Source organism: Ahaetulla prasina, chromosome 2 (assembly GCF_028640845.1).
Source record: "Ahaetulla prasina isolate Xishuangbanna chromosome 2, ASM2864084v1, whole genome shotgun sequence".
Taxonomy (NCBI): domain Eukaryota; kingdom Metazoa; phylum Chordata; class Lepidosauria; order Squamata; family Colubridae; genus Ahaetulla; species Ahaetulla prasina.
In genome coordinates this window covers 19,900,774-19,925,473 of record NC_080540.1, presented here as the reverse complement: position 1 = coordinate 19,925,473, position 24,700 = coordinate 19,900,774, and the positions used below count along the sequence as shown (strand labels likewise).

General features: G+C 41.0%; 1 protein-coding gene across 1 annotated transcript; it reads left to right on the top strand.

Moving 5' to 3' along the window:
• Positions 1-8,779: 8,779 nt before the first annotated feature.
• Positions 8,780-23,099, top strand: LOC131190406 (L-amino-acid oxidase-like). The gene is given in 7 exon segments (XM_058167727.1): positions 8,780-9,266; positions 14,287-14,501; positions 15,698-15,804; positions 18,438-18,633; positions 20,756-20,809; positions 21,210-21,343; positions 22,343-23,099. Coding segments are annotated over 7 exon segments (1,950 nt in total).
• Positions 23,100-24,700: the final 1,601 nt, after the last annotated feature.

The following is a 24,700-nucleotide window of genomic DNA, read 5'->3' as shown; positions in this document are numbered from 1 at the left end:
AGTAAGCTCTTCCTTAATATACCTTACAGATAATGTACATTTTTTCCCTCTATTGATGTCTCCGTGTATTGCAAAACAGCTTCTGCAGTTTTTTAAGCTATTGTCGTGGCAAGAATAAAACCCAAAGGCTTAGAACAGGCACAACCTGTTCATAAAAATGGTTTGGGGAAAAAATTGAACGTGAAAGGAGAGAGAGAATCAGGATTACAGATTGAGAAATAAATGTTCTCAATTAATGCAACAAGTACTACACCTTCCAGTGAATTGGTCTTTGAAGTCTGGATGTTAAAATAAGTGGAAGGAGGCACTCAAACGGAACATGAAGGATTGCAAATAATCATTGAATATAGGAAACGGGAATGGAAAGAGGATAGAGGACATGAAATAAATTGCAGTGGGACGTGAATGACTACTATCATTTATTCCAAACTTCTAGTTTGCTGTAATTTAATTTTCCATGTTCTTCAAATATAAACCTGCCTATATTATTGCTTATCCAGTGCTGTGACCATCAAGAAATATGATGCATGAAAAAGGGATGGAGGAGAAGAATGGCACATCACGGAAAGAGTTTCTTCTACTTGGACTTCAATATCAAAAATCACCTATCCTCCTACAACTCTCTTGCTCAGATAATTCTGCTTTTCAAAAAGTAACGTATGCTGGAAGCTTCCTGGTACTTCTCATTCCCATCTCAGTCATCCTCTCCTCCTACATTGCTATCTTTCTCCAGGTTTTGAGAGTACAATCTTCTGAAAGGAGCCACAAGGCCTTGACGACCTATCTGTCCCATCTCTGTGTGGTGGGCTTCTTCTTTGGAGCAGCCATTTTGACTTATATGACTTCCTCTTCCTCTTATTCTACTGAAAGATCTATGATTAATACAGTGTTTACTACCATTGTCCTGCCACTATGAATCCTTTCATATACAGCCTGAGGAATCGGGATGTCTTTTCTGCATTCAAGAAATTATTTGGAAAATAAAATAGTGTAAATGATTTTAGAGGCACAAACTAAAGGTTGGTCTTCCAAGACAAATTCAGATGGAAGTATTTATGAATGTAGATATTTATTTTTCCTGAGCACATTTCTGACATTTTGAGTCAGCCAAGCTCTCATTGACTCAAATTAGACTTTTAAAAAGATGGTATTGCCATCACCATGGTAACAAACACTAATTATTTGGGAATCGATCCATATCCATCTACATCTCCAAGCCATCTCCACTTTTCTCCAGAAATCTCTTTCTCCTATCTGTGGATCCTTCAACTCTACTTTTCCTCTCACTGGCTTACTATTGTTAATTGGAAGTGGCTAGTAGAATGAATTCCATTTTCATGAACTTCTGTCTTTACTCTTCATTAATTGAAAGCATCTTTAAAAAAATGTTTTTGCTCTATGTGCTGAACTATTTACTTACTTGTTTGGTTTTTTGTTTATATTTTATGTTTCTTTTATGTACACTGAGAGCATATACACCAAGACAAATTCCTTGTGTGCCCAATCACACTTGGCCAATAAAAAATTCTATTCTATTATATGTTTCTAGACCACCCATTTCCCTCAAGGAGGGGTTAACACACTTATACCATACACAAAATATATCATAGAATTGGAAGGGACATCAGAGGTCATCTTGCATTTGGTTCGATCCCCAGCATTCCTTGGCCTTCTAAATATTTGTGTGACTGAGCTGACAACTTTAGTTTCTCTGGGATAGTATTTTGTGGAGGGGATAATTGCCTAATTTGACTATATATATTTAACCTAGTCTTTCAATTTTCTCTGGGAATATCCATTTGGAATATGGTCTTTTAGCTTGCCTCCATTCCCAAATTCCCTACATTTTGCTACTATGAAGCCCACATGCCTCCCCTACTTGCTCTGGGGATTTTTATTTTTATTTTATTTTCTTGCAGTCCTTGGCTTTATTCATTGTATTTTCAAACTTATTTTTTTCTTGTTCTGGATTCTACCACCACATCACATTTGGTTTCATCGTTTTCATATTTTGGCACATTATGCCTTTCTATAGGGAAGAGAGAGTGGATATAGACTCCCTTTACGTATTTTTTTTAAAGTCAAATTTAGTCATGGTTAATGTACAGGGATTATTGAAGATGTATAAATATAATTAATGTAGGGTCGGGTCTGACCAGTTGCCATTTTAGAACGGTGGGGAGGGAAAAAAGAGAGAGTAGGAGGTAGGAAAGAGGAGAAGAGGAAGGAAGAGGGTAGAAGAGGAGAAGAGTGTGGGGTGGAGGGAGGAGAGGAGGTAGATAAGAGAAGGAGAGGAAGGTTTGGAAAGTAAAAGAAGGTAGAAGAGGGAAGAAGGTTAAAAAGGGGGGTGGTGACTGGGCAGGCCCGACTAATTGTATATAACTGTACATTGGATGAATTATTTGATAAGATTGTAAAAATAAAACTTTTTTATAAAAAAAAAAAAAAAAAAAAGGGTCCACAAGAGGAATTAAAGAGGAAAATGAATTTGGATGGCATGGTTTAGGACATTGAAATGAAGGCGGAAACCAACTTACCAATTTTTATGCGTCCAATTATTGCTTCATAGCTAACACATTCTCCCCCCCCAAAAAATAATAATAACACCTTTATTTTTTATTTTATTTGTTTATTTTGTCACAACAGTATATATAAGCATAAGCATGAAATAACTATATGATATATAAGCATATATATAAGCATGAGTATGTAATAACTATATGAATTGGATACAATGAAAGGGAACATTAGGACAGGAACGGTAGGCACGCTTGTGCTCTTATGCACGCCCCTTTATACAAGGATATCACTGAAACAAGCATATGGAAACCAAATTACATTATTGCTCACAGGAGGCGGAGAAGTTCAGTTCTAGCATCAAAGATATGGCCAGATGCTGATTATGGAACAGATCACAAACTGCTCATGGGCAAATTCCAAGATACCCTACAAAAGAAGAAAGCCAGTTGTCCTACATTCTGACCTTGAGCAAAATACTCACTATTCTCACAGAGGACATCAGGAATCACTTTGAAGTCCTGAATTCATTAATAGAGAACCAGAATTATAGAATAAACTTCAAAGAGTCATTAATTTGAATTCCCAGATGCCGTTCTACCTGCATCTAAAAACATCCTAGAAAGTAACCAGTATCTCTCTAGGAAATTGATTTGTTCCTTTAACACAGTCCTTGCTACTAATATTTTTCAATTCCAGTTGCCCATTCAGCCATGAGTCATGATTTTGTAATATGAAAAGCTATCATGAAATAATATATCCCCAGTCAGGAGGATTCCAAGAGGTAGGATGGAAGTCATGGAGAGTAGAGAAGGAGGGATCAAATTTGACCAGGAGGAGAAAGAGTAGAAAGGCTATTTAGCCTGTCTCAAAATACTTGCTGCCATGACTGCAGAGAACTAGATTACTGCAGTGTTGATGGCCACAAGGTCACAATATTCAAACCCAGCCTCACCAGCCCTCAACATAGTGACAAAAGAAGAGAGAGTGACATTAGAAGAGATGCTAATGGTCAAAATAGAGGTCAAACCAGAATTTTTTTTATTGGGCATGATGGATGGCAAATACGATAAAAACGTAACCTACTTAACATTGCATATATTAACCGCAGCAAGATTAGCATTTGCTCAAAAATGGAAGTGTAAAGAAATACCCTCAGAAGAAGTAATAAGCAAAATTTACAATGCGCAGAGATGGATATACTTACTTTAGAACTCAAAGGCAAAAGCGAATCAAGGTACTATGAAGTCTGGAGTAAATTCTACGACTGGCTTGATAGGAGGAAGAATGCCAAAAACAAGAGATAACAAATGTCTGGAAATGTATATATCAATTTATATTGTACTTGTGAGTGTATAATAGGTTTATTAAATATGTATATAGTTTTAGGGGTAGTAGTAATATAGTGTATACCTGATATACAGTATAAGGAATTAGGAGATATTAAATTTGTATATAGACTGAAGAATATATGATTTAGTAACTTGAACTTGACGTAAATGTTAGAAACCAGAGATGTAGAGCAATGTCCATTGTTTTTATTTGTTTTTAAAAGCAATAAAAGTTTTCTAAAAACAAAACAAAACATAGTGACACAAGCAGCCTTGTATTGCCAACTTTGGCTGAGGTCCATTGCCCATAGCATTAATTCTAACATTCTGGTACAATGTATTGTATTAGAAATGTAATGTAAGATAACATTATACATACCATGTAACAATAAGGTATTCTATAATGAATGAATAATGACAATTATTAATATGCTTAATTAAACTCATTAAATTAATTCATTAAAATATTTCTCAACTTTTCTAGAACCTAGTCTAATCTAATCTACATTAATCAATCAACAAATAGCACAGCAATGTGGCCAGACAACCCTGGTAGAACAAGTTACGCAGTAACTTCCAAGCTTTCATCTTCATGAAAAGACTTATCTTCACTCTTCTCCACGTTTTTTATTAGGCCCCTATAATAGGTCTTGCTTTCAGAAAGGGCACTGAGCAAAAGGGGAGATATTCTTTGTCATTTAGATTGTTGCTAAAACTTTTTGTATTTCTGTTTCCTTTAGCATTTAAATAATTTTTTTTTAAATTTTGCAGTACATGAGACCTGAGTCAGTGGTGGGTTGCTACAGGTTCAGTCTGGATTGGGGTGAACCAATAGTGGCGGCGGTGAGAGGCTCTGCCCACCCACCTGGAAGCTTCTGCGCATGTGCAGAAGCGCCGGGTGTACAGGTGAACAATGGGATTTGGAACCCACCCCTGACCTGAATGGTTAATTGGTAAGTTTGTAAGTGTGTGACTATGGCATGGAATTCTCCATAGTACTTGTTCCAAGTAGCTGTGCAACTAAGGATCCTATTTTAGGAATGTTTGGTCACTGAAAAAGTTTCAGTTGAGAAAGTCAGTTTTCTGAATCACAATTGGCTCATAGATCACCACATCCTGGCTATACAGGTTGTCTTTGACCTCCTGTTGTGTCTTGCCCGCTCTCACCGCAGCCGGGGCCTTCTTATCTGCTTCCGAACGCTGAGGAATGTCCTAGTATGCCTCCCGGCCCCAGCCCTGGCTCCATGCCCAGACAGGCTGAGGAGGAGGAAGCACCTCCCGGCCCCAGCCCTGGCTCCATGCCCAGGCAAACGGAGCAACTAGACCCCTCCCCCTCCCCCACAGCATGTGAGCCTGAGGGAGGTCAATTACCAACAGCTGCCGACTGCGGCACTTCAGAAGAATTGATAGGCAGCGGCATCAGAAGGAAGGGAGGGGCAGGCCTGGATAAGTGCTGAGTCATGGAGCCACACCCCATGGCCTATATAAAGGATCTGCTTTCTGGCATTCTCTGAGTCAGGCAAAGTCGAACATATCTTGCTGAAGTCACTTTCTGGTCTCCTGCCTGCCCTGAGGACTTTGCTAGGACTTTGGCAGAGCTGCAGAGGCACGCCTGATTCGGAATTCCCTGACCCGGCTGTCAGCGGAGGAGTGGGACACGACACCTCCGAAGCTGGATTTAAGATTAATAAACAGAAGAAAAATTTGTTAATCAAAAACATGGCACAAAATGACCAGTTAGAATTAATGAATAAAAGCAGGCTTTAAGACTGAGAAACAGATAAAATATTTAAGGGTTACTGTTATGGATAAAACAGTGTGGAAAATGATGAGATGTTTTATTGCTATGGTAATTGTAGTGTTCTAAGTTCTTTCCTTCCCCGCCCCCCGGGGTCCGTTCCCCTAGTGGAGAACGAGGATAGTACTTCTCTATCTAAAAGGGCTGTCAACAGAGAGGGAGCGAGTTTTATTGTTCGTTTGTATTTGTCACTGCTGTTAGCTATGTTAAGGTTAATAAAGTAAATTACCTGCTATCCAGAGTCCTGCCTACACCTTGCCAGCACCTGAACCCACAACATAACACTGGCGACAAAGGTGGGATGCCAAGCTGAGGTGAATTAATAAACAACGGAATTGCGAGGGCTGACAAACAGGTTAGGGAATCAAGGCTGATTTGGCGGGAAATGGCCTCCTCACAGAATTTCGCTCCCTTTAATCCTACAATGGAGTCTTGGGAGGCTTATATAGCGAGATTCGAGTGTTTTCTCATTGCTAATGACTATACAAATTTATCTAATGAGCGCAGGAGAGCCTATTTCTTGAGTTTCTGTGGGCCAGAAATGTTTGAAACTGCCATGACACTCATGGCCCCCAGTCAATTCACTCTGGAACCTGGGAAGACTTCATGAAGAAGTTAAAAAAACATTATGCCCCGGCTCCATCTAGAATTGCCCATCGTCAGCATTTCTACCATAGGGATCAGGCTGAGGGAGAATCTATTAACCAATATGTGGCCGCCCTGAGGAAAGCAGCCCGGCATTGTGAATTTGTGGACCTTGATGACTATCTCCTTGACAGATTAATTAGTGGATCGCCTTAAGAGGTGACTGATTGCCAAACCAGAGCTGACATTCCAAGATGCTTTAGACGAAGGGACAAATTTGCCCCAGGGACAAAGTTCTGTCAAACCTAGGGGAGAGGCCATCCACTTTAATGAAATGGGGGTTATAGATGATGATGATAATGAGCGGGATGTAAATCGGCTGAAGGGGCCTCTGGTGGCGCAACAGGCTAATGCAGCCTGTTATTAACATCAACTGCTTGCAATATTGCAGGTTCAAGTCCCACCAGGCCCAAGGTTGACTCAGCCTTCCATCCTTTATAAGGTAGGTAAAATGAGGACCCAGATTGTTGGGGGGCAATAAGTTGACTTTGTATATAGTATACAAATGGATGAAGACTATTGCCTGACATAGTGTAAGCCGCCCTGAGTCTTTGGAGAAGGGCGGGATATAAATAAATAAAAAAAAAAATACAGCCGAATCCACATAATAAGCCTATGCAGATAGACTGCAGAGGGTGTGGAGGAAATCACCTTAGAACCGTTTGCAGGTTCAAGGATGCTGTGTGCCGCCGTTGTGGCCGCAGGGGTCACATCGCCCGGGTCTGCCGGTCAGCGCAGCCACAGAGGGTGACCCAAGAGCCCCACATTACTGAGAGACAGCAGCAAGGGAGGAAATTGAACTCACAAGGTAGCAGATGGGATAATTTCAGAGGTCCCTCAGTGGTGAATATGGTGGGACATCACACTGAACAGTCCCCAAAACAGAAAATTAGACTCACAGTCAACATAGAGGGGAGACCATGTCTAATGGAGGTGGACACGGGTTCTGCTACATCTATCGTTTCTTGGAGCACTTTAAAACGCCTTGTGCCAAGTATTTCAAAGAAATGATTAATCCCTTGTAATCTAAATTTGAGGGATTATCAAGGAAAAACAATTCCTATTGTGGGTAGTGGAAAATTTAGGGTACAATTTAAAAATTTCTATGGCGATTGTCTTTAGTCATCGTGGATGGACCCTTGCCTAGTTTATTAGGGTTAAATTGGTTTGACGCTCTGGGGTTAACAGTCCAAGGTTTAAATTCTGTTAGGTCTTCTGAATTGGATATTCTGATAAATGAATTCCCCACTGTTTTTGATGGAAAACTGGGCTGCTAAAAGGGCACTCCAATATCGTTCAGCCTGGATCCTCAGTTTCCACCGCACAAATTAAAGCCTTGCCGGATACCGTTTGCCCTAAAACCACAAGTTGATGCTGAGCTGGACAAACTCATCTCTCAGGGCATTCTCAGACCAGTGGACCATGCCCCTTGGGAGACGCCAATTGTGACTCCTATTAAACCCGATGGATCTATCTGCATGTCCGCAGATTACCGGGCTACCCTCAACCAGGCACTACAACCTCATGCCTATCCAGTCCCAGTAGTGCAGCACCTTCTGCACTCCCTGGGCAAGGGATCAGTGTTTGCAAAACTAGATTTGGCTCAGGCATACCAGCAGCTGCCTGTAGACGATAAGACAGCAGAGGCTCAAACAATTGTTACACACCGGGAGGCCTTCCGATGTCACCGCCTCCAATTCGGTGTCAGCGTGGCCTCGGGGCTTTTCCAAAGCCTGATGGAGCGGATGCTCCAGGGAATCCCCGAGTTGTCCCATATTTTGATGACGTGCTGGTCTCCGCTACTAGCACATCAGAACTGATGGAGAGACTTCGACAAGTGCTGAGTCGGTTCCAACGGGCGAGGCTTAAGGTCAAAAGAACAAAATGCCATGTCGCGGTGCCCCAAGTGGAATTTCTAGGATTCCTTATTGACAGATATGGAATTCATCCATCAGCTGAGAAAACAAAAGCAATTATAGACGCACCCTCCCCTCGAAATAAGGCGGAACTCCAAGCTTTCTTGGGGCTTTTGAACTTTTATGCAGTATTCCTGCCACACAAGGCATCAGTGGCCGAGCCATTGCATCGGCTTCTGGACAGTGGGGCCCCCTGGAAGTGGGGTACTAAACAGGCTGCAGCATTTATAGCCGTCAAACATCTTCTTGTCTCTAACTCTGTATTAGCCCAATATTGTGATTGATTGCCCTTATTGCTGACATGTGACGCCTCCCCATATGGGGTCGGCGCCGTCCTGAGTCACCAACTGCCGAATGGAAGGGAAGTTCCAGTGGCGATTTTCTCCCGTACATTGGCTCTGGCTGAAAGGAACTACTCCCAATTGGATAAGGAGGCTTTGGCTCTGGTGTCCGGCGTGAAGAAATTCCACGACTATCTATATGGACGGTCTTTTGAGTTAATTACTAACCACAAGCCTCTTCTAGGGATCCTATCTAGCGATCGACAAACCCCGCATATACTGTCGCCACGGATGACTCGTTGGACAATATTCCTGTCTGCGTACTCGTACACTTTAAGCCACCGGCCTGGAAAACATCTGGTCCATGCCGACGTGTTGAGCTGTTTCCTGCTGCCAACATTGCTGACAGACCCTGCGCCAGCCTCCCAAGTCTTGTTGATAGATGACTCGCTGTTCCCAGTATCAGCTGCGGACATTGCCCGTTTTTCGGTTCGAGATAATGTAATTTCCCAAGTCCTGGACTGGGTCAACAGGGGGTGGCCACGGGGTCCCTTCAAGCTGGAGTTGCAGCCGTATGCGACGAGGCTGATGGAGCTATCAGCTCAGCGGGGATACCTCTTATGGGGTCATCGGGTGGTGGTTCCTCCCCCTCTGAGGAAATCGATGCTGATTACATTACATCAGGGCCATCCCGGAATTGTTAGGATGAAGGCCCTGGGCCGCTGTTATATGTGGTGGCCCCATCTTGACAGGGATATCACCCAATGGGTCTCAACCTGTGAGAAAATATAAATTGTCACTCAGATATGGTTCAGTGCTAAAGGCCTGGAAATTAGTCCTTTGTGAAGGAAAATCAGCATGAATTCCACAAAAGCGTCTCACGAGTCTTTTAGAGTTTCTTCAGAATGTCAGATTGCAAATAAAGATGCCAACATTGTAATGTGCTTATATACAAAGCAATGGTGTGTCAACATTTTTAGGTATTGCATAATATTCAGATAGATCTTTATAGAGCAATTCTCTGGTGCCATATGCTGCAAGGCATACATGCTTCTCTATATTATCTGTCATTCTTAATATAGTCTTGAAATGAAATATGCAATTCTGATATTGATGGATGGGAGTCATTAAACTTTACCTTACCCTTTGGGGAAAGGTGAACCCTGGTGAAACGGCCTGAAAACGGCCCCAAAAATGGCCAAAAAGGCCCAAAAAACGCCTAAAAAAGCGAGCAGGGCCAGGGCCAGCCAGTGGTGGGATTTGCCAGTTTGCGCGAAGAGCATGGCGGCAACGGCAGCAGCTTTTTCTGCTGGTACTATTCAGCAGCCTGCGGCCAGCCACCGCAGCCACAAAGTGGCTCTCAAAGAGGGAGACTTCTTTGCCAGCCGCTTTCCAGCAGCAGCAACTGGCTGGGGGTCACCAAAAACTCCGGTCAGTTTGCCTTCCGGACTCTGGACCAGACACTGCGGAAGGTAAGCAGCTTGAAAAAGAGGCGGTGGTGGAGGAGGAAGCGGGGCTAGAGCCAGGGCCACTAAAGGAGGGGAAACGGGGACAACTGGTGAAGGGAGGGTGGGGGTAGATAGGTGGAAATTCCAAAATTTTTCCTACCTTTTCCTGTGGGCATGCTTGGTGGAGGTTCATGTGACTGAGTGGGTGTGGGTGTGGGTGTGAGTGATGTCAAGTTGGCCACACCCACTCAGTCACATGCCCCACCTAGCCACGCCCACCGAACTGGTAGCAAAAAGTTTTTAAACTCACCACTCCCACCTACTATCTGATAGACTGCCTAAAGATGTCGACTTTGTATGGATAATTCAAAGGATATATGGGATGCATTTATACAAAGATCAATACGTTAAAGATGAATGATAGTTATATAGATGTGTGTATGTATATGCATATATATATATATATACATACATATATATATATATATATATATATATATATATATATATATATATATATGTATGTATGTATCTGAATAATATTTGCATTAGGTAAGTATATATTGCAGAATTGTAGATCTGTTATAACAATATATTATAATTTGTTTATTTCTTTTGCATTTTTTTGTTTTTCTTTCACTTTTTTAAAAAAGCACTTTTTATGGATTGTTGCTTTCTTTTGTTTGAGAATGTATGTATCTACACTACAACTGTTCTTCTGTTCTATTAATTTTCTTTTTCTGTTATTACTTTAAAAGCAATAAAAATAACTTATGCATTTCCTATGCAATATTCTAGGAATTCGTGACATGGCATTGTTGCTATAGAATAGAATAGAATAGAATAGAATAGAATAGAATAGAATAGAATAGAATAGAATAGAATAGAATAGAATTTTATTGCCCAATGTGTGATTGGACACACAAGGAATTTGTCTTGGTGCATAGAATATGTACAGTCCTAATTTTGCTTAAGCATATCAGATGACATGAATGAACCATCATTTGCTGGAATAGCCCTGGGCGTAGTGATCGCACTATAAAACAAGAGAAAGATTTTATGTCAGAAAGCCAGTTTTCTTGGATTCTCAACTACATTACTAGGCTGTTCAGCACTACTTGCTCTCCATAAAATACAGCCAGTACTGTCAACTGATGGAAAGATGATGGAGTCCTTCTGTAAGTGAATTATTCTGTTCTGAGTTTCCATAGCAGGTTAAAATGCGTAACTATTTGTAACTCAGTATTATAATAAGCCTATGAAGCCAGAAATTAAGTCCCTGATCTTTCTATTGAAAAAGATCTGAGGAGAACAGGAGTTGTGTTTCTCTGTAGTAGAGTAAGCTAAACTTATTTTTATTATTGTGTTTTTCTGTCATACACTGGGCCATGCTGAGTGATCTTAGTAGAAGTCAATGTACAGAAGACTCCATATTAGGAACCGTTAGGATTAGGCAGACCAAAAATCTGATTTTGTATAAATGAACCAACCAACCTTTTATTAAATTAGTAGGTTAACTATGAATAGCAGTAGTATGAATTCTGTAGTTAAAAAAATTTAGGTAGAATGTTTGGATCCCATTTCCAGAAATATTTGATTTGGAATGCTCACTTCTAAAGTGTCATCAGCTGAAATTTGTGTGTATCTCAGCGTAGTGGATGAGAGATTGCTGATTTAAGATATTTTGCCACATACCTAATCAAAAACGCTTAGCATATTAATACTTGCATTCCTCCATTTATTTTATCTTCTGCTGTAGTGTTGCTATAAAGCAAATTTTCTAATGGAAATTCATGGCACAGATCTTCTTTGATTACTCATTTTTAGATCTTTTGTGGGGTTTTCCAGATCTCATAAACACAAGTGAGATAGAACCTATCTCAGAATAAAGGATGCAGAATTATTATAATTACATCATTCAAGTAGAAAGCTTTCGTTTTGCCCCTCAATTTTTTTTTTAATTTACATTTATATCCCGCCCTTCTCCGAAGACTCAGGGCGGCTTACAGTGTATAAGGCAATAGTCTCATTCTATTTGTATATTTACAAAGTCAACTTATTGCCCCCCCCAACAATCTGGGTCCTCATTTTACCTACCTTATAAAGGATGGAAGGCTGAGTCAACCTCGGGCCGGGCTTGAACCTGCAGTAATTGCAGGCTACTGTGTTTTAATAACAGGCTTCTTACAGCCTGAGCTATTACGGCCCTAATTTCAAAAAAAAGTTTATTAGATCATGAATCATATATTCCCATTACCCTTTGAAGCATTTGACCACATAAATGAGTCAGCATTTAATATTTATGAACCAAAAACACAAAAGAAGAAATTTTAGAATAGCATGGGAATTGAAGAACAGGGAAAAGTGACATATCAGAGCTGCTGTTTTTTTGCTTTATTCTTGTTGGGTTCTGTTACCTTTTAATTTCTATTTTGTATTATTATATTATTGGCTTTAACTATATATGCCTCTCAGTGCTGCTTACATAAGATGAGCAGCCATCTAAATTAAATGTTACAGAAACGTAATTAATTGGACTTAGATTATTCTGAACATTGTGCACATTATTCAAAACAATTTGATATTCCTCAGGATAATTACAATGTTATAAATTCAACTGCATAAAATATATTTTTATAAATCCTCTGTGTTACAGTAAATTGCAAAACACATGGAATATATTTTTACAATGACTATGATAATGATCAATCACCATTGTTGTATGTACACTGAGACCTTATGCACTGGACACATTCCTTCTGTGTCTATTCACACTTGGCCAAAAAAGAATTCCAATTCTAATTCTAAAATTCTAATTCTAAAATTCTAATTCTAAAATTCTAATGCTAATATAAGGCTGTGATTCCCCATCCAGTCGGCTTGCCTTTATATTGCATTTTTTTGGGAAATCCATCATCAACAATATTTTAACCCATCATTAACACGATTTTCCATTTCCAATCATACCTGAGACTTTTCATAAAAATCATACTGGATTATTAATAGCAGTAGCTAGATTTTTTTTGATATGGCTGGTGGGAATGCTTTTACATCAATTTTAACCCTAGGTCTTGCCAAAACATAGACATACTCATGCAGTTTTCTTGGGAACAACTTCAGAAATGATTTGCCATTCCCTGTTTCCTAGAGCTGAGAGAAAGTGATTGGCTCAAAGTCAGAGGTGGGTTTCAGCCGGTTCTGACCGGTTCTTGTGAACCAATAGTGGAAATTTTGAGTCGTTTGGAGAACCGGTAAATACCACCTCTGCCTGGCCCCGCCCCCAATCTATTCGTTGCCTCCCGAGTCCCAGATGATTGGCTAGAAGGAAAAAATCAGGCTTGCTTTTCAGCCAGGATATCGCTTGGCAAAGAAAAAACAAAACAAGAAGCCGTTGCTTTAAATTGACAAGCCAAGAAGCAGCTGCTGGAAGGAGTTTTTTACTTGCAGAAGTGAAGTGACATTCAGCAGCTCATTTCTGGGTCAGCTGAACAACAAACTGGATAAGAGGAAGGATTCTTATATGGTTCTATGTTTTTGAAGTTTTGGGGTTTGTGCAACATGGGCTTTGTGTTTCTTAAAAGGTTTGGGTTATTTCCATTGTGAAATATCCTGTCTTGAATGAGTTTTCTTTCTGCTTATAAATGGAGCCGAACTTCTGGCTTCCACTTTCTATTATTTCTAGGCACCGGTAGCTGTTTTCTTCTTTCAGAGTTTCCTTTATGCAGCTGGCAGGAATGTGGAATGAGCCTCAGGCAGGTTCCTTTGTTAGCAGCTTGATTTTTTCTTCTTTTCTGGGAGCCTTTTCTTAGGAGTAATATTTTATTTTGGGAAATGAAGAGGGGGGACTTTGATTTCTTCCCAGAGCAGGTTAGTGGGGTGGGGAGGGAATGGGGATTTTGAAGTAACCTTACCCTGTCACGCTCGCCAAGCCACACCCACCAAGCCACACCCACAGAACCGGTAGTAAAAAATTTTGAAACCCACCACAGCTTAAAGTTCCCCAGCTGGCTTTGTGCCTAGAGCGGGACTAGAGCTCACCACCTCCTAGTTTGCACTCCTATGCCTTAACCACTATAGCTAAAAATATCCGTTTCTCCCCTCCCCCAGAGCGGATGCCCAGTAGACATGCTGATTAGCTGCTGGGGATGAGAACAAAAAATTGGGGAGGAGCCAAAGGGATTGAAATGTTCCAAACTCTGACAACATGGACTCCATGTTGCAATGTTTGTCAATCTATTGTCCATACTTTAAAATATTCAAAAGCGGCTAGATGCAAGTGGATATAAGTAAAGAATAAAAAGAGATATTTAGGATAAAAATAAATTATTATCTGTTTTTGCTTATTTCCAGTACTATTACTTTTAGTACTATTCTTGGGTGTGCCCAGATCAGAAAATCATGTTACCAATGTGGAAGAGTGTTTCAAGGAGCCTGAATATGAAAACTGGCTGGCTACTGCTAGGCATGGTCTAAGAAGGACCTGGAAACCTAAGACAATTGTGATTGTTGGAGCAGGAATTAGTGGATTGACTGCCGCCAAATTACTCAGAGAAGCTGGACATCAGGTAATTACCCAATTGCCTTTTTTACTCAGCTGATGAAAAGACAAATTAGATGTGTTTGGGATGGTTTCGGAACACAAGGAGTCATTGGGATGGTAGAGTTAAAGGTAGTCTTTGACTTTCAACTGTTTGTTTAGTGACCTTTTGAAGTCACAACGGTACTGAAAGAAGTGATTTATGACAAGTCCTTATACTTACGACAGCATCCACATGGTCACATGATCAAAATTTGGATGTGTGGCAACTGGCATGTATTTATGATGGTCATGTAAATCACCATTCACAACCTTCCCAGCTGGCTTCTGATAAGCAAAGTCAATGGGGAAAGCTGGGTTTGCTTAACAACCATGTGATTTGCTTAACAACCATGGCAAAAAATGGTAAAATTGGGAACACCTCACTTAACAAGTGCCTTGCTCAGTAATGGAAATTCTGGTCCCAATCACAGTTGTAAGTTAAGGACTACTTCTATAATATTTGATGAATAGCACTTATATACCACTACACAGTGCTTTACAGCCCCCTCTAAGTTGTTTCCAGAGTTAGCATATTGGCCCAACAATCTGGTTCCCCATTTTACTGACCTCTGAAGAATGGAAGGCTGAGTCAATCTTGAGCCCATGAGAATTAAACTGCTAAACTGCTGGCAGCCAATGATCAGCAGAAGTAGCCTGCATCCTGAATAATATAATGACTAAAAATTAATTATTATTTGTGAATATTTACTTAAATTATCTGAATTTTTTATTTAATCAATGGTCTCCTAGAGGAGCCAGTATAGAGTAGACATTAAGACAACAAGCTGTGAATTCTAGTTCTGCCTTAGGTTCAGATCCAATTGGATGACCCTGGGCCAGTCACTCTTTCCCAGACCCTGGAAGGAAGCAATGGCAAATGACTTCTGAAAATAATTTTCCAATAAAACTGTAGGGACTTGTCCAAGTAGGCTTTGAGAGAGGGAGTGGGAGAAGGAGGAGGAATTAAAAGACCAAACTTTATAATAATTGCTGTAATATATTAAAAGTCAACAGAGAATATAACTCCAGCCAATAAGGGTTTGAAAAGGTAAATCAAGGTTCACATGAAATCAAAGGGAGATTTGCAAGGGGAGGCAGACATAGGTACAGATCACCAAACACTTAATGAGAAGAGAGAGAAATTAGAACAATCCATTCCTCATCAGTACTCTTTTCTCCTAGGTTGTGATCTTGGAAGCCAGTAACCGTGTGGGAGGACGCATAAAGACTCACCGAGAAGACGACTGGTATGTGGATGTGGGGCCGATGCGATTGCCCAAAACTCACAGGTAAGGTTGATTGAAAGGTCTTTCTCCATCCATCATCTGATCCAAGAGGCAAATCCATTCACATTTAATAAAGTGTTGCCTTCCTGAAATGCTAGGTATATCGTTAGAAAAATGAGAACTGCTAAATTGCTACTGGAAGAGGACAACAGTTGTGTTGATAAGGACTTGCCTCTGAAAACTATCCAGAAAGCCTGCACTAGTACATCTTGCAACATCATTCCTGGGTGGCCCATATGAAAGTAAAACTCATTTAAAGACATCTAATAACAATAGCCCATGGGTAGGATGCAGGGGGTTCGTAGGGGTTCACGAGAACCTCTAGCTAAGATTCTGTGCTGTTCGGAGAACCCTCAAATCCCACACCTGGCTGGCCCCACCCACCCCTCCCCTCCCAGGAGTCCCCATTGTGGCCCGTTTTGGATGCAGGTGAGTGCAGGGCGTGTGTGGAGGCTCAGGGAGGGTGAAAAACGGGACTACTGGAACTTCAGGAACACCAGAAACGGGCCTGTTCTGGCCTCCAGAGGGCCTCCAGAGCCTTGGCAGGCTGTTTTTGCCCTCCCGGAGGCTTGAGGAAAGCCGGAAGAGCAAAAACGCTCCCCCTGCTGTGGTGCAGGAGGCTGACTAGGCCACGCCCATCATGGCCACACCCACCCAGCAACTGTGCAGAGAAGCCCACCCCTCCCATAGCCATAATAAATCTCTATAAATTGGTAGGCAATTTCATGGGCCACATCAATGTCCTAAACCTGGCAAAATGGCCACATTTTTAAAGTTTTCAGAAATGCCAGCTGTGTCAAGGACAGCTAAATTTTGAATGGTGGTGGAGAGTTCCAGAGACTAGTTTAGTTTAGTTTAGTTTTATTAGATTTTTATACCGCCCTTCTCCCGAAGGACTCAGGGCGGTGTACAGCCGAAATAAAATACAGAGTATATACAATTAAAAGAAATTAAAAGAAACTATTAATAAATGGCCGATAATTTAAAAATTAAAAAATTTACAAATGTTTAAAATCTCTAAAACCCCAATTTAAAATCACTATTTATGCCAGTCCTGCTTGAATAAATAAGTATGTTTTTAGCTCACGACGGAAGGTCCGAAGATCAGGAACTTGGCGTAAGCCAGGGGAGTTCGTTCCAGGCGTCGGTGCTCCCACAGAAGGCCCTACCCTGGGAGCCGCCAGCCGACATTGTTTGGCGGACGGCACCCTGAGAAGGCCCTCTCTGTGAGGCGTCTGGTCGATGGGAGGCATCTGGTAACAGCAGGCGGTCTCGTAAGTACCGGGTCCTAAGCCATGGGCGCTTTAAAGGTGGTAACCAGGATCTTGAAGCGCACCGAAGACCACAGGAAGCCAGTGCAAACTACGGAGCAGAGGTGTTACGTGGGAGCCTCGGCGGCTCCCATTACCACTCGCGCAGCTGCATTCTGGACTAACTGCAGCCTCCGGGTGCACCTCAAGGGCAGCCCCATGTAGAGAGCATTGCAATAATCCAGCGAGGCGTAACCAGGCGTGGTGACCGTGCATAAGGCATCCCGGTCAAGGAAGGGGCGCAACTGGCGAACCAAGCGAACTTGGTAAAAGCCCTCCTGGTGGCGGCTGCCAGATGTTCCTCAAGGACAGCCGGCCATCCAGGAGGCGCCCAAGTTGCGAACCACCTCCTTTGGGGCCACTAACTGCCCCAACAGTCAGCTGCGGATGCAGCTGACTGTACCGGGTGCCGGAATCCACAGCCACTCCGTCTTGGAGGATTGAGCTTGAGTCTGTTTCTCCCCATCCAGACCCGTCGGCTTCCAGGCACCGGGACAGCACTTCGACCGCTTCGTTGGGGTGGTCCGGGGTGGAAAAGTACAGCTGAGTGTCATCAGCGTACAGATGATAACTCACCCCGAACCCACTGATGACCTCACCCAGCGGCTTCATGTAGATGTTGAACAGGGTAGGCGAGAGAATCGACCCCTGGGGTACCCCACAAGTGAGGCCCCTCGAGGACGACCTCTGCCCCCCTGTCAACACCGACTGCGACCGGTCAGAGAGATAGGAGGAGAACCACCGATAAACGGTGCCTCCCACTCCCAATCCCTCCAACCGGCGCAGCAGGATACCATGGTCGATGGTATCAAAAGCCGCTGAAAGATCTAATAGGACCAAGGCGGAGGAACAGCCCCTGTCCCTGGCCCTCCAGAGGTCATCTAGGACTAGGACTAGAATGGTGTGATTTTGGAAACTATACTATTATTTCAAACTTTTGTATTAAATTAAGGATAGATACTTCCTTGAAATTGTTTGACTCACCTATAAAGACTCTGTTTTTGTCATGGAAAGCTGAGGTGTGAAACTTTTTTAAAAATATAATTTTACAGTGGGGGGGGGTTATACCAATTAATGGAGGAGCAAAGGAAGTAGTCATTAAGATTGCAAGCTATTACTTGGATCATGGAAGAGTCTGTTTCTAAGATGTAATTCCAGGAGAACAATGGTAGGGACAGACAATTGTCCTTGGTGGTCGTTGAGAACCAGATAAGGCTACAGATTGTTAAGCAGAACAATCCTTAATCTGACAAATTTGTGTTTTTCTCTTGCTGTGATAAAGCAATAAGTTCGCAAATAAATTTGGGTTTCTTTTTCCCTTCACAGAATTGTACGTGAATACATTAAAAAGTTCAAACTTGGTCTAAACCCATTTAATCAGAATGATCAGAATGGCTGGTATTTAATTCAAAATGTCAGACGAAAAATGACACCCCATAATCCTGAAAACTTTGGATACCAACTTAACCCCAATGAGGAGGGAAAGTCTGCAAAGCAGCTGTTAGATGAGATGCTGAGCAAGGTAGTTTTAAGGAGTAAACTAGGTGTACAAGTAGACAAATCTAATGTACTCGTATACTTATGGTTTGTATTTTGAGTGTGGTAGAATAATATCAGGGATGGGAAACGTTGGGGAAGGCTGCTATAATACTTACTGAAACAATGTGCGTAAAGTACTTTATATCACATACAAAATATTACTTTAAATGACATGGAATATTTAAAAAAGTGTGCATTAAATAATCGAGTCACACAATTCAGTCTAGTTTTTAATGATTTTAATAGTCTTAAGGATTTTTTAATACTTTTAATAGTTTTAGAGCCACCATAGTGTAGTGGTACTACAGGCTACTTCTGCTGACTGCCGGCTGCCTGCAATTTGGTAGTTCAAATCTCACCAACTCAAGGTTGACTCAAGGTTGACTCAGTCTTCCATCTTTCCGAGGTAGGTAAAATGAGGACCCAAATTGTTGGGGGCAATATCCTGACTTTGTAAACCACTTAGAGAAGGCTGTAAAGCATTGTAAAGCGGTATATAAATCTAAGCACTATTGATATTTATATTATGGTTAAACCACCTAGAATCACTTTGCATATTAAATAAATAATTAAGTAGATACAATTTTATGAAAGGGCCCTTATATAAAAACCTTTCTATCTAGATTGATTGATTGATTGATTGAATTTATATTGTTGCCTTTCGCCTATGGCGACTCAAGGCGGCTTACAGAATATAAAAACCACATTTAAAACCATACAACTAATTTAAAAATCAAATAAATTAATATAATAATAAAATCCTAATAAAATCACCCCCTGTCACTCACCCCGGCAATAGCAGTTCACATGAGCCATTTAATGGGCTCCATCCCGCTCTGGGTTCCCCAGCTCCCCTGGCAGAACCAGGTCTTCAGCGCCTTCCAGAATTACATTTATTATTACATGTAATATTACATGCAATGAATAAAACTGAAAGATCTTGACAGACTTGAACATTGGGCGCTATCTAACAAAATGAAATTCAACAGTGAAAAAAGTAAGGTTCTACATTTAGGCCAAAAAAACAAAATGCACCAGTACCGTATATGTGGTACCTTGCTCAATAGTAGTACCTGTGAGAGGGATCTTGGAGTCCTAGTGGACAACCATTTAGATATGAGCCAGCAGTGTGCAGCACCTGTTAAAAAAGCCAACACAGTTCTGGGTTGCATAAACAGAGGGATAGAATCAAGAGCACGTGAAGTGTTAGTGCCACTTTATAATGCCTTGGTAAGGCCACACTTGGAATATTGCATCCAGTTTTGGTCGCCACAATGTAAAAAAGATGTTGAGACTCTAGAAAGAGTGCAGAGAAGAGCAACAAAGATGATTAGGGGACTGGAGGATAAAACATATGAAGAACGGTTGCAGGAACTGGGTATGTCTAGTTTAACAAAAAGAAGGACTAGGGGAGACATGATAGCAGTGTTCCAATATCTCAGGGGCTGCCACAAAGAAAAGGGAGTCGGGCTGTTCACCAAAGCACCTGAGGGTAGAACAAGAAGCAATGGGTGGAAACTGATCAAAGAAAGAAGCAACTTAGAACTAAGGAGAAATTTCCTGACAGTTAGAACAATTAATAAATGGAACGACTTGCCTTCAGAAGTTGTGAATGCTCCAACACTGGAAATTTTTAAGAAAATGTTGGATAACCATCTGACTGAGATGGTGTAGGGTTTCCTGCCTGGGCAGGGGGTTGGACTAGAAGGCCTCCAAGGTCCCTTCCAACTCTGATGTTATGTTATGTTAAACTAAGAATACCATATATTCAGGTGCTTTGTTATATATGCAAGTTTACAACTAAATTCCTCAAGCTAAGTTTGATTTACAAAAGACTTTGAATGTGATGTATGGAACAGAGGTGGGTTTCAACAGGTTCTGACCAGTTCTGGAAAACCAGTAGCGGAAATTTTAAGTAGTTTGGAGAACTGGTAGTATAAATTCTGACTGGTCCCACCCCCATCTATTCTCTGTCTCCCAAGTCCCAGCTGATCAGGAGGAAATGGGGATTTTACAGTATCCTTGGTACTGGATTGCAAGGCAAATGCAAAGACTGTTGCAACTGGAAGGAAGTTGCAACTAACTATATGTATTCTCCTGCTCAGGTCACAGACAACTGTACTCTTCTGAAGGAAAAATATGATTCATTTTCCACAAAGGTAAAACTGATGTTATTATTCATTTTTCTTACAAAATAAAAAATCTTCTTCAGATGATTATGTTGTTTCCAGTAACCCCCCCAAAAAATCACATGAGAATGGGGCATGCTTTCGAGAATAGTTGTTGTTGGATGTGAGTGAACATTGGAATGTCATCCAAAACATCATGGTGTGTCACCTTTGACATATGTGTCATAGATTTGCTATCACTGTGGTAGCCTCTGGATATGTTGCCATACTGTTTCCCTCATTCACCTACCTACTGCATTTTTCCAGAAGTTCTTGATCTCCTAAAGTTTTCTGCCTTTGCGTTAGATCCATGCAATCAAAGAAGAATTCTACTGTATATTCATGAGTGACAAAATTCAGCATTTCCCCCATCATATTCTTTGTATATTAGGAATATCTCATTAAGGAAGGAAATTTGAGCACAGGAGCTGTTGAGATGATTGGTGATTTCCTGAATAAAGAATCTGGATTTCATAACTCATTCCTTATTTCTGTTATGGATCATTTCTTTTTTTCAAATAGCAGGTAAACAAGATGATGGTGGTGGGGAACCAAAGGCTACTTTTTAAAATAGTTTATTTCATGTATATTTTTTTTCCATTTAATGCATTTTTTGTTATTTATTTTGATAAGTTAAATTTTTTCTCTAACTTTTTATTGAATATAAATTATATTTACTATCTTCTTGGTGATTATAACAGTTAAAATACCCTGTTTCCCCTAAAATAAGATATCCCCTGATAATAAGCCCAATTGGGCTTTTGAGCACATGCGCTAAAATAAGCCCCTCCCTGAAAATAAGCCCTCCCTGAAAATATTTAAACACATGGGCAGCCGGTCCCGGCCATTTCCTCTGGTTTCCTCCACGCACCCCAAAATAAAAGGCTTCCCTGAAAATAAGACCAAGCGCTTATTTCCGAGTTTAAAAAAATAAGACAAGAAACAGTAGTACTGAACAGAAACTAATCTTTGACCTCAAGTAGATGGGCTAAAATAACTAGTATTGGACTGCATTGTCAAGTATTGTCAAGGTTTTGACTGTTGAACCCAAGCAAATCAGTACTCCGAAACGCCATCTTCTTCAAAGCACTATTGTTCTGAGTACTTCAATTGGGCACAGATGAGCTTAAAAAGAATTCTGGCTATTTCCCGCTCTTTTGCATAGTTAAAAGTTAAGCATTCCCCCCCTCCCTCCTAGGTCGCAGGTCCTGTTGTCCAATTGGGTGCTGTGTCATCTCCTTGGAAATGGGGTTCAGTCTCTAGTCAGTGGCGGTTGGGATGACCTTGGTTCCCAGGAGATAGCAAGTTGTTTTGGCAGGTCTGCATTCCGAGCCTCTTCCCCTCCCCCTCCCCCGAGCTGTTTGGCAACTTTGAAAATGGAAAGGTGGCTGCGACAGGCCCGACCCGTTTCAAAGTTGACATTAATTGCATTGTCTTCAGAAACAATGAACAATTTTTTGAGATAACTTAGAAATATTTGATAAACTGTACTTGTATTTGTTTTTTTCCTTCTCTCTAATTCAGTTTTGATGAAATTACTGGTGGATTTGATCAACTTCCTCAAAGTTTCTTCCGGGAAATGGTTAGAATTGTCCATTTCAATTGCACTGTGGAGAAGATACTTTGTAGCAAAAACAAAGTGAGAGTCTTCTACAAATGGCTGTCCAGGTCTACATCTCTAATTGCTGACTTTGTCCTCATCACAGCTACAGCAAAAGCCACATGACTCATCAAGTTTGTACCACCTCTTTCCATTCCCAAGACCCGGGCGTTGCGGTCTTTGAGTTATGCAAGTGCTACTAAAATTGCCTTGGTTTGCACTGAGAAGTTTTGGGAAAAGGAGGGGATCCACGGAGGGAGATCAATCACAGATCTCCCATCACGAATAATTTACTATCCAAATCATAACTTCTCCCACGGAATAGGCGTCCTTCTGGCATCCTATACTTGGTATTCTGACTCTGAATTCTATACGGCACTCAGTGATGAAAAGTGCATTGATGTGGTGATGGATGACCTTGTGGAAATCCATCAAGTATCTAAAATTTATCTCAAATCGGTCTGTGGCAAATACGTGGTACAAAAATGGACCCTTGACCAATACTCTATGGGAGCAATCACCACATACACCCCATATCAGATTACCCATTATTCTCATATACTGGCTCAGAATGAAAGGAGGATCCACTTTGCTGGTGAATACACAGCTCATCCACATGGTTGGATTGAAACGTCCATGAAATCTGCCATAAGGGCAGCAATTAATATCCACAATGCATAAAAGAATAATTTATTTTGGAAGAATTTACTTGTTTATTGAAGAATAATTTACAGAAGAAACATTGGGTCATAACTCCAGATATGAGTTTGGGAGCAGCTCATAGTGTTGTTAGCTCACAATGACAAACTACCAAAAGCTGCAGGCCAACCAGACAATGCAAATAAAAACAACTAAGTTATAAAAGAAACTTGGGAAAGTATGTCAGGAGTTGGGAGCATGACTCGGAAGAGTTATGATCATCATCTGCAGGAATTCAATTGCAACTTTCCCACTAAAAAAATGTTCCAGCAAAACGTGCATTAGTATTGTACAAGGACCTTATTTTTTGTTTAATCTGCAATTCCATATTAAATAGCAATAGTGCTTAGACTTATATACTGCTTTACAGTGCTTTATAGCCCTCTCTAAGCAGTTGACAAAGTCAACATATTGCTCCCAAAAATCTGGGACCTCATTTTACCCACCGCGGAAGGATGGAAGGCTGAGTCAACCTTGAGCCTGGTGAAATTCGAACTGCCAAATTGCAGTCAGCTGGTAGTCAGCAGAAATAGCTTATAGTACTTCATTCTAACCACTGCAAAGTCCAGATGGACTTTTCATCAATGATCCACATTTCTTGGAGTATAATTAAAATGTTTTTGTTGTTGTTTTTAACCCATAATGCTTTCTAATTTCTAAATGAAATATTTTAAACCTCAATGGTATTGTTTATACTTTTTCTTTATTTTTTTATTTATGGTCTTACTATATAAAGACAGATCTACTGCCTCAGCAGACTAGCCAAAGCAAAGCATTTTTGCAGAATGTGATCTGAACAGAACAACCAATGCTATCTGGCATTCATAATTACATAATATTCTATATTTTATATAAACTATCTCAACATACTTTTATTCATTCTAATATTATGGACTATAATACAAATTAGGGGATGAAACGTTGCCGAGGACACCTTCCGGGGTCATGAGGCCAGCATGACTATACGCCAAGGTGCATGGGATGCTGTTACATTCCCACCAAAGTGGTACCTATTTATCTACTCACATTTTCATACATTCAAACTGCTAGGTGGGCAGAGGCTGGGGCAAAGAATGGGAGCTCACCCCATTGTGCAGCACTCAGGTCTTGAACCCAGGCTGTGAGCTTTCCAGCTGACAAGTTGAGTGTCTTTAACTACTGAGCCATAGTGTCCCCTTTATGGGAAGGGATAGACTACCCCAAAACATTACTTTAACTCACTACTATCTTGGTGATGCATTTGTGGAGGCCACAATATTGCTGCAGAGAACTACAATGCTATCAGCTGTTTGCTATGTAGCATTTTAGACACTTGTTTATTTTTTTTCCCAACACAATCTAAAAGTGAAGTGGGACAATGAGGCTGCTGGGCCGCAAGGGAGGTGTTTGGGAGTAGATTGGTGTTCCCTAGTATCACACAGTCCTTCCCAAGGTTGAAGAAGTTGCATTAATGTTACTAACAGAAGACCATATGCCCCTCAACAATCCAATCATATTTCCTTTGTCAACTTGGTTGTTGCAATGGTTGACTTCGATAAAATTTATGGGGCCACTTTTGGAGACCAGAGCCATAACAATATCCT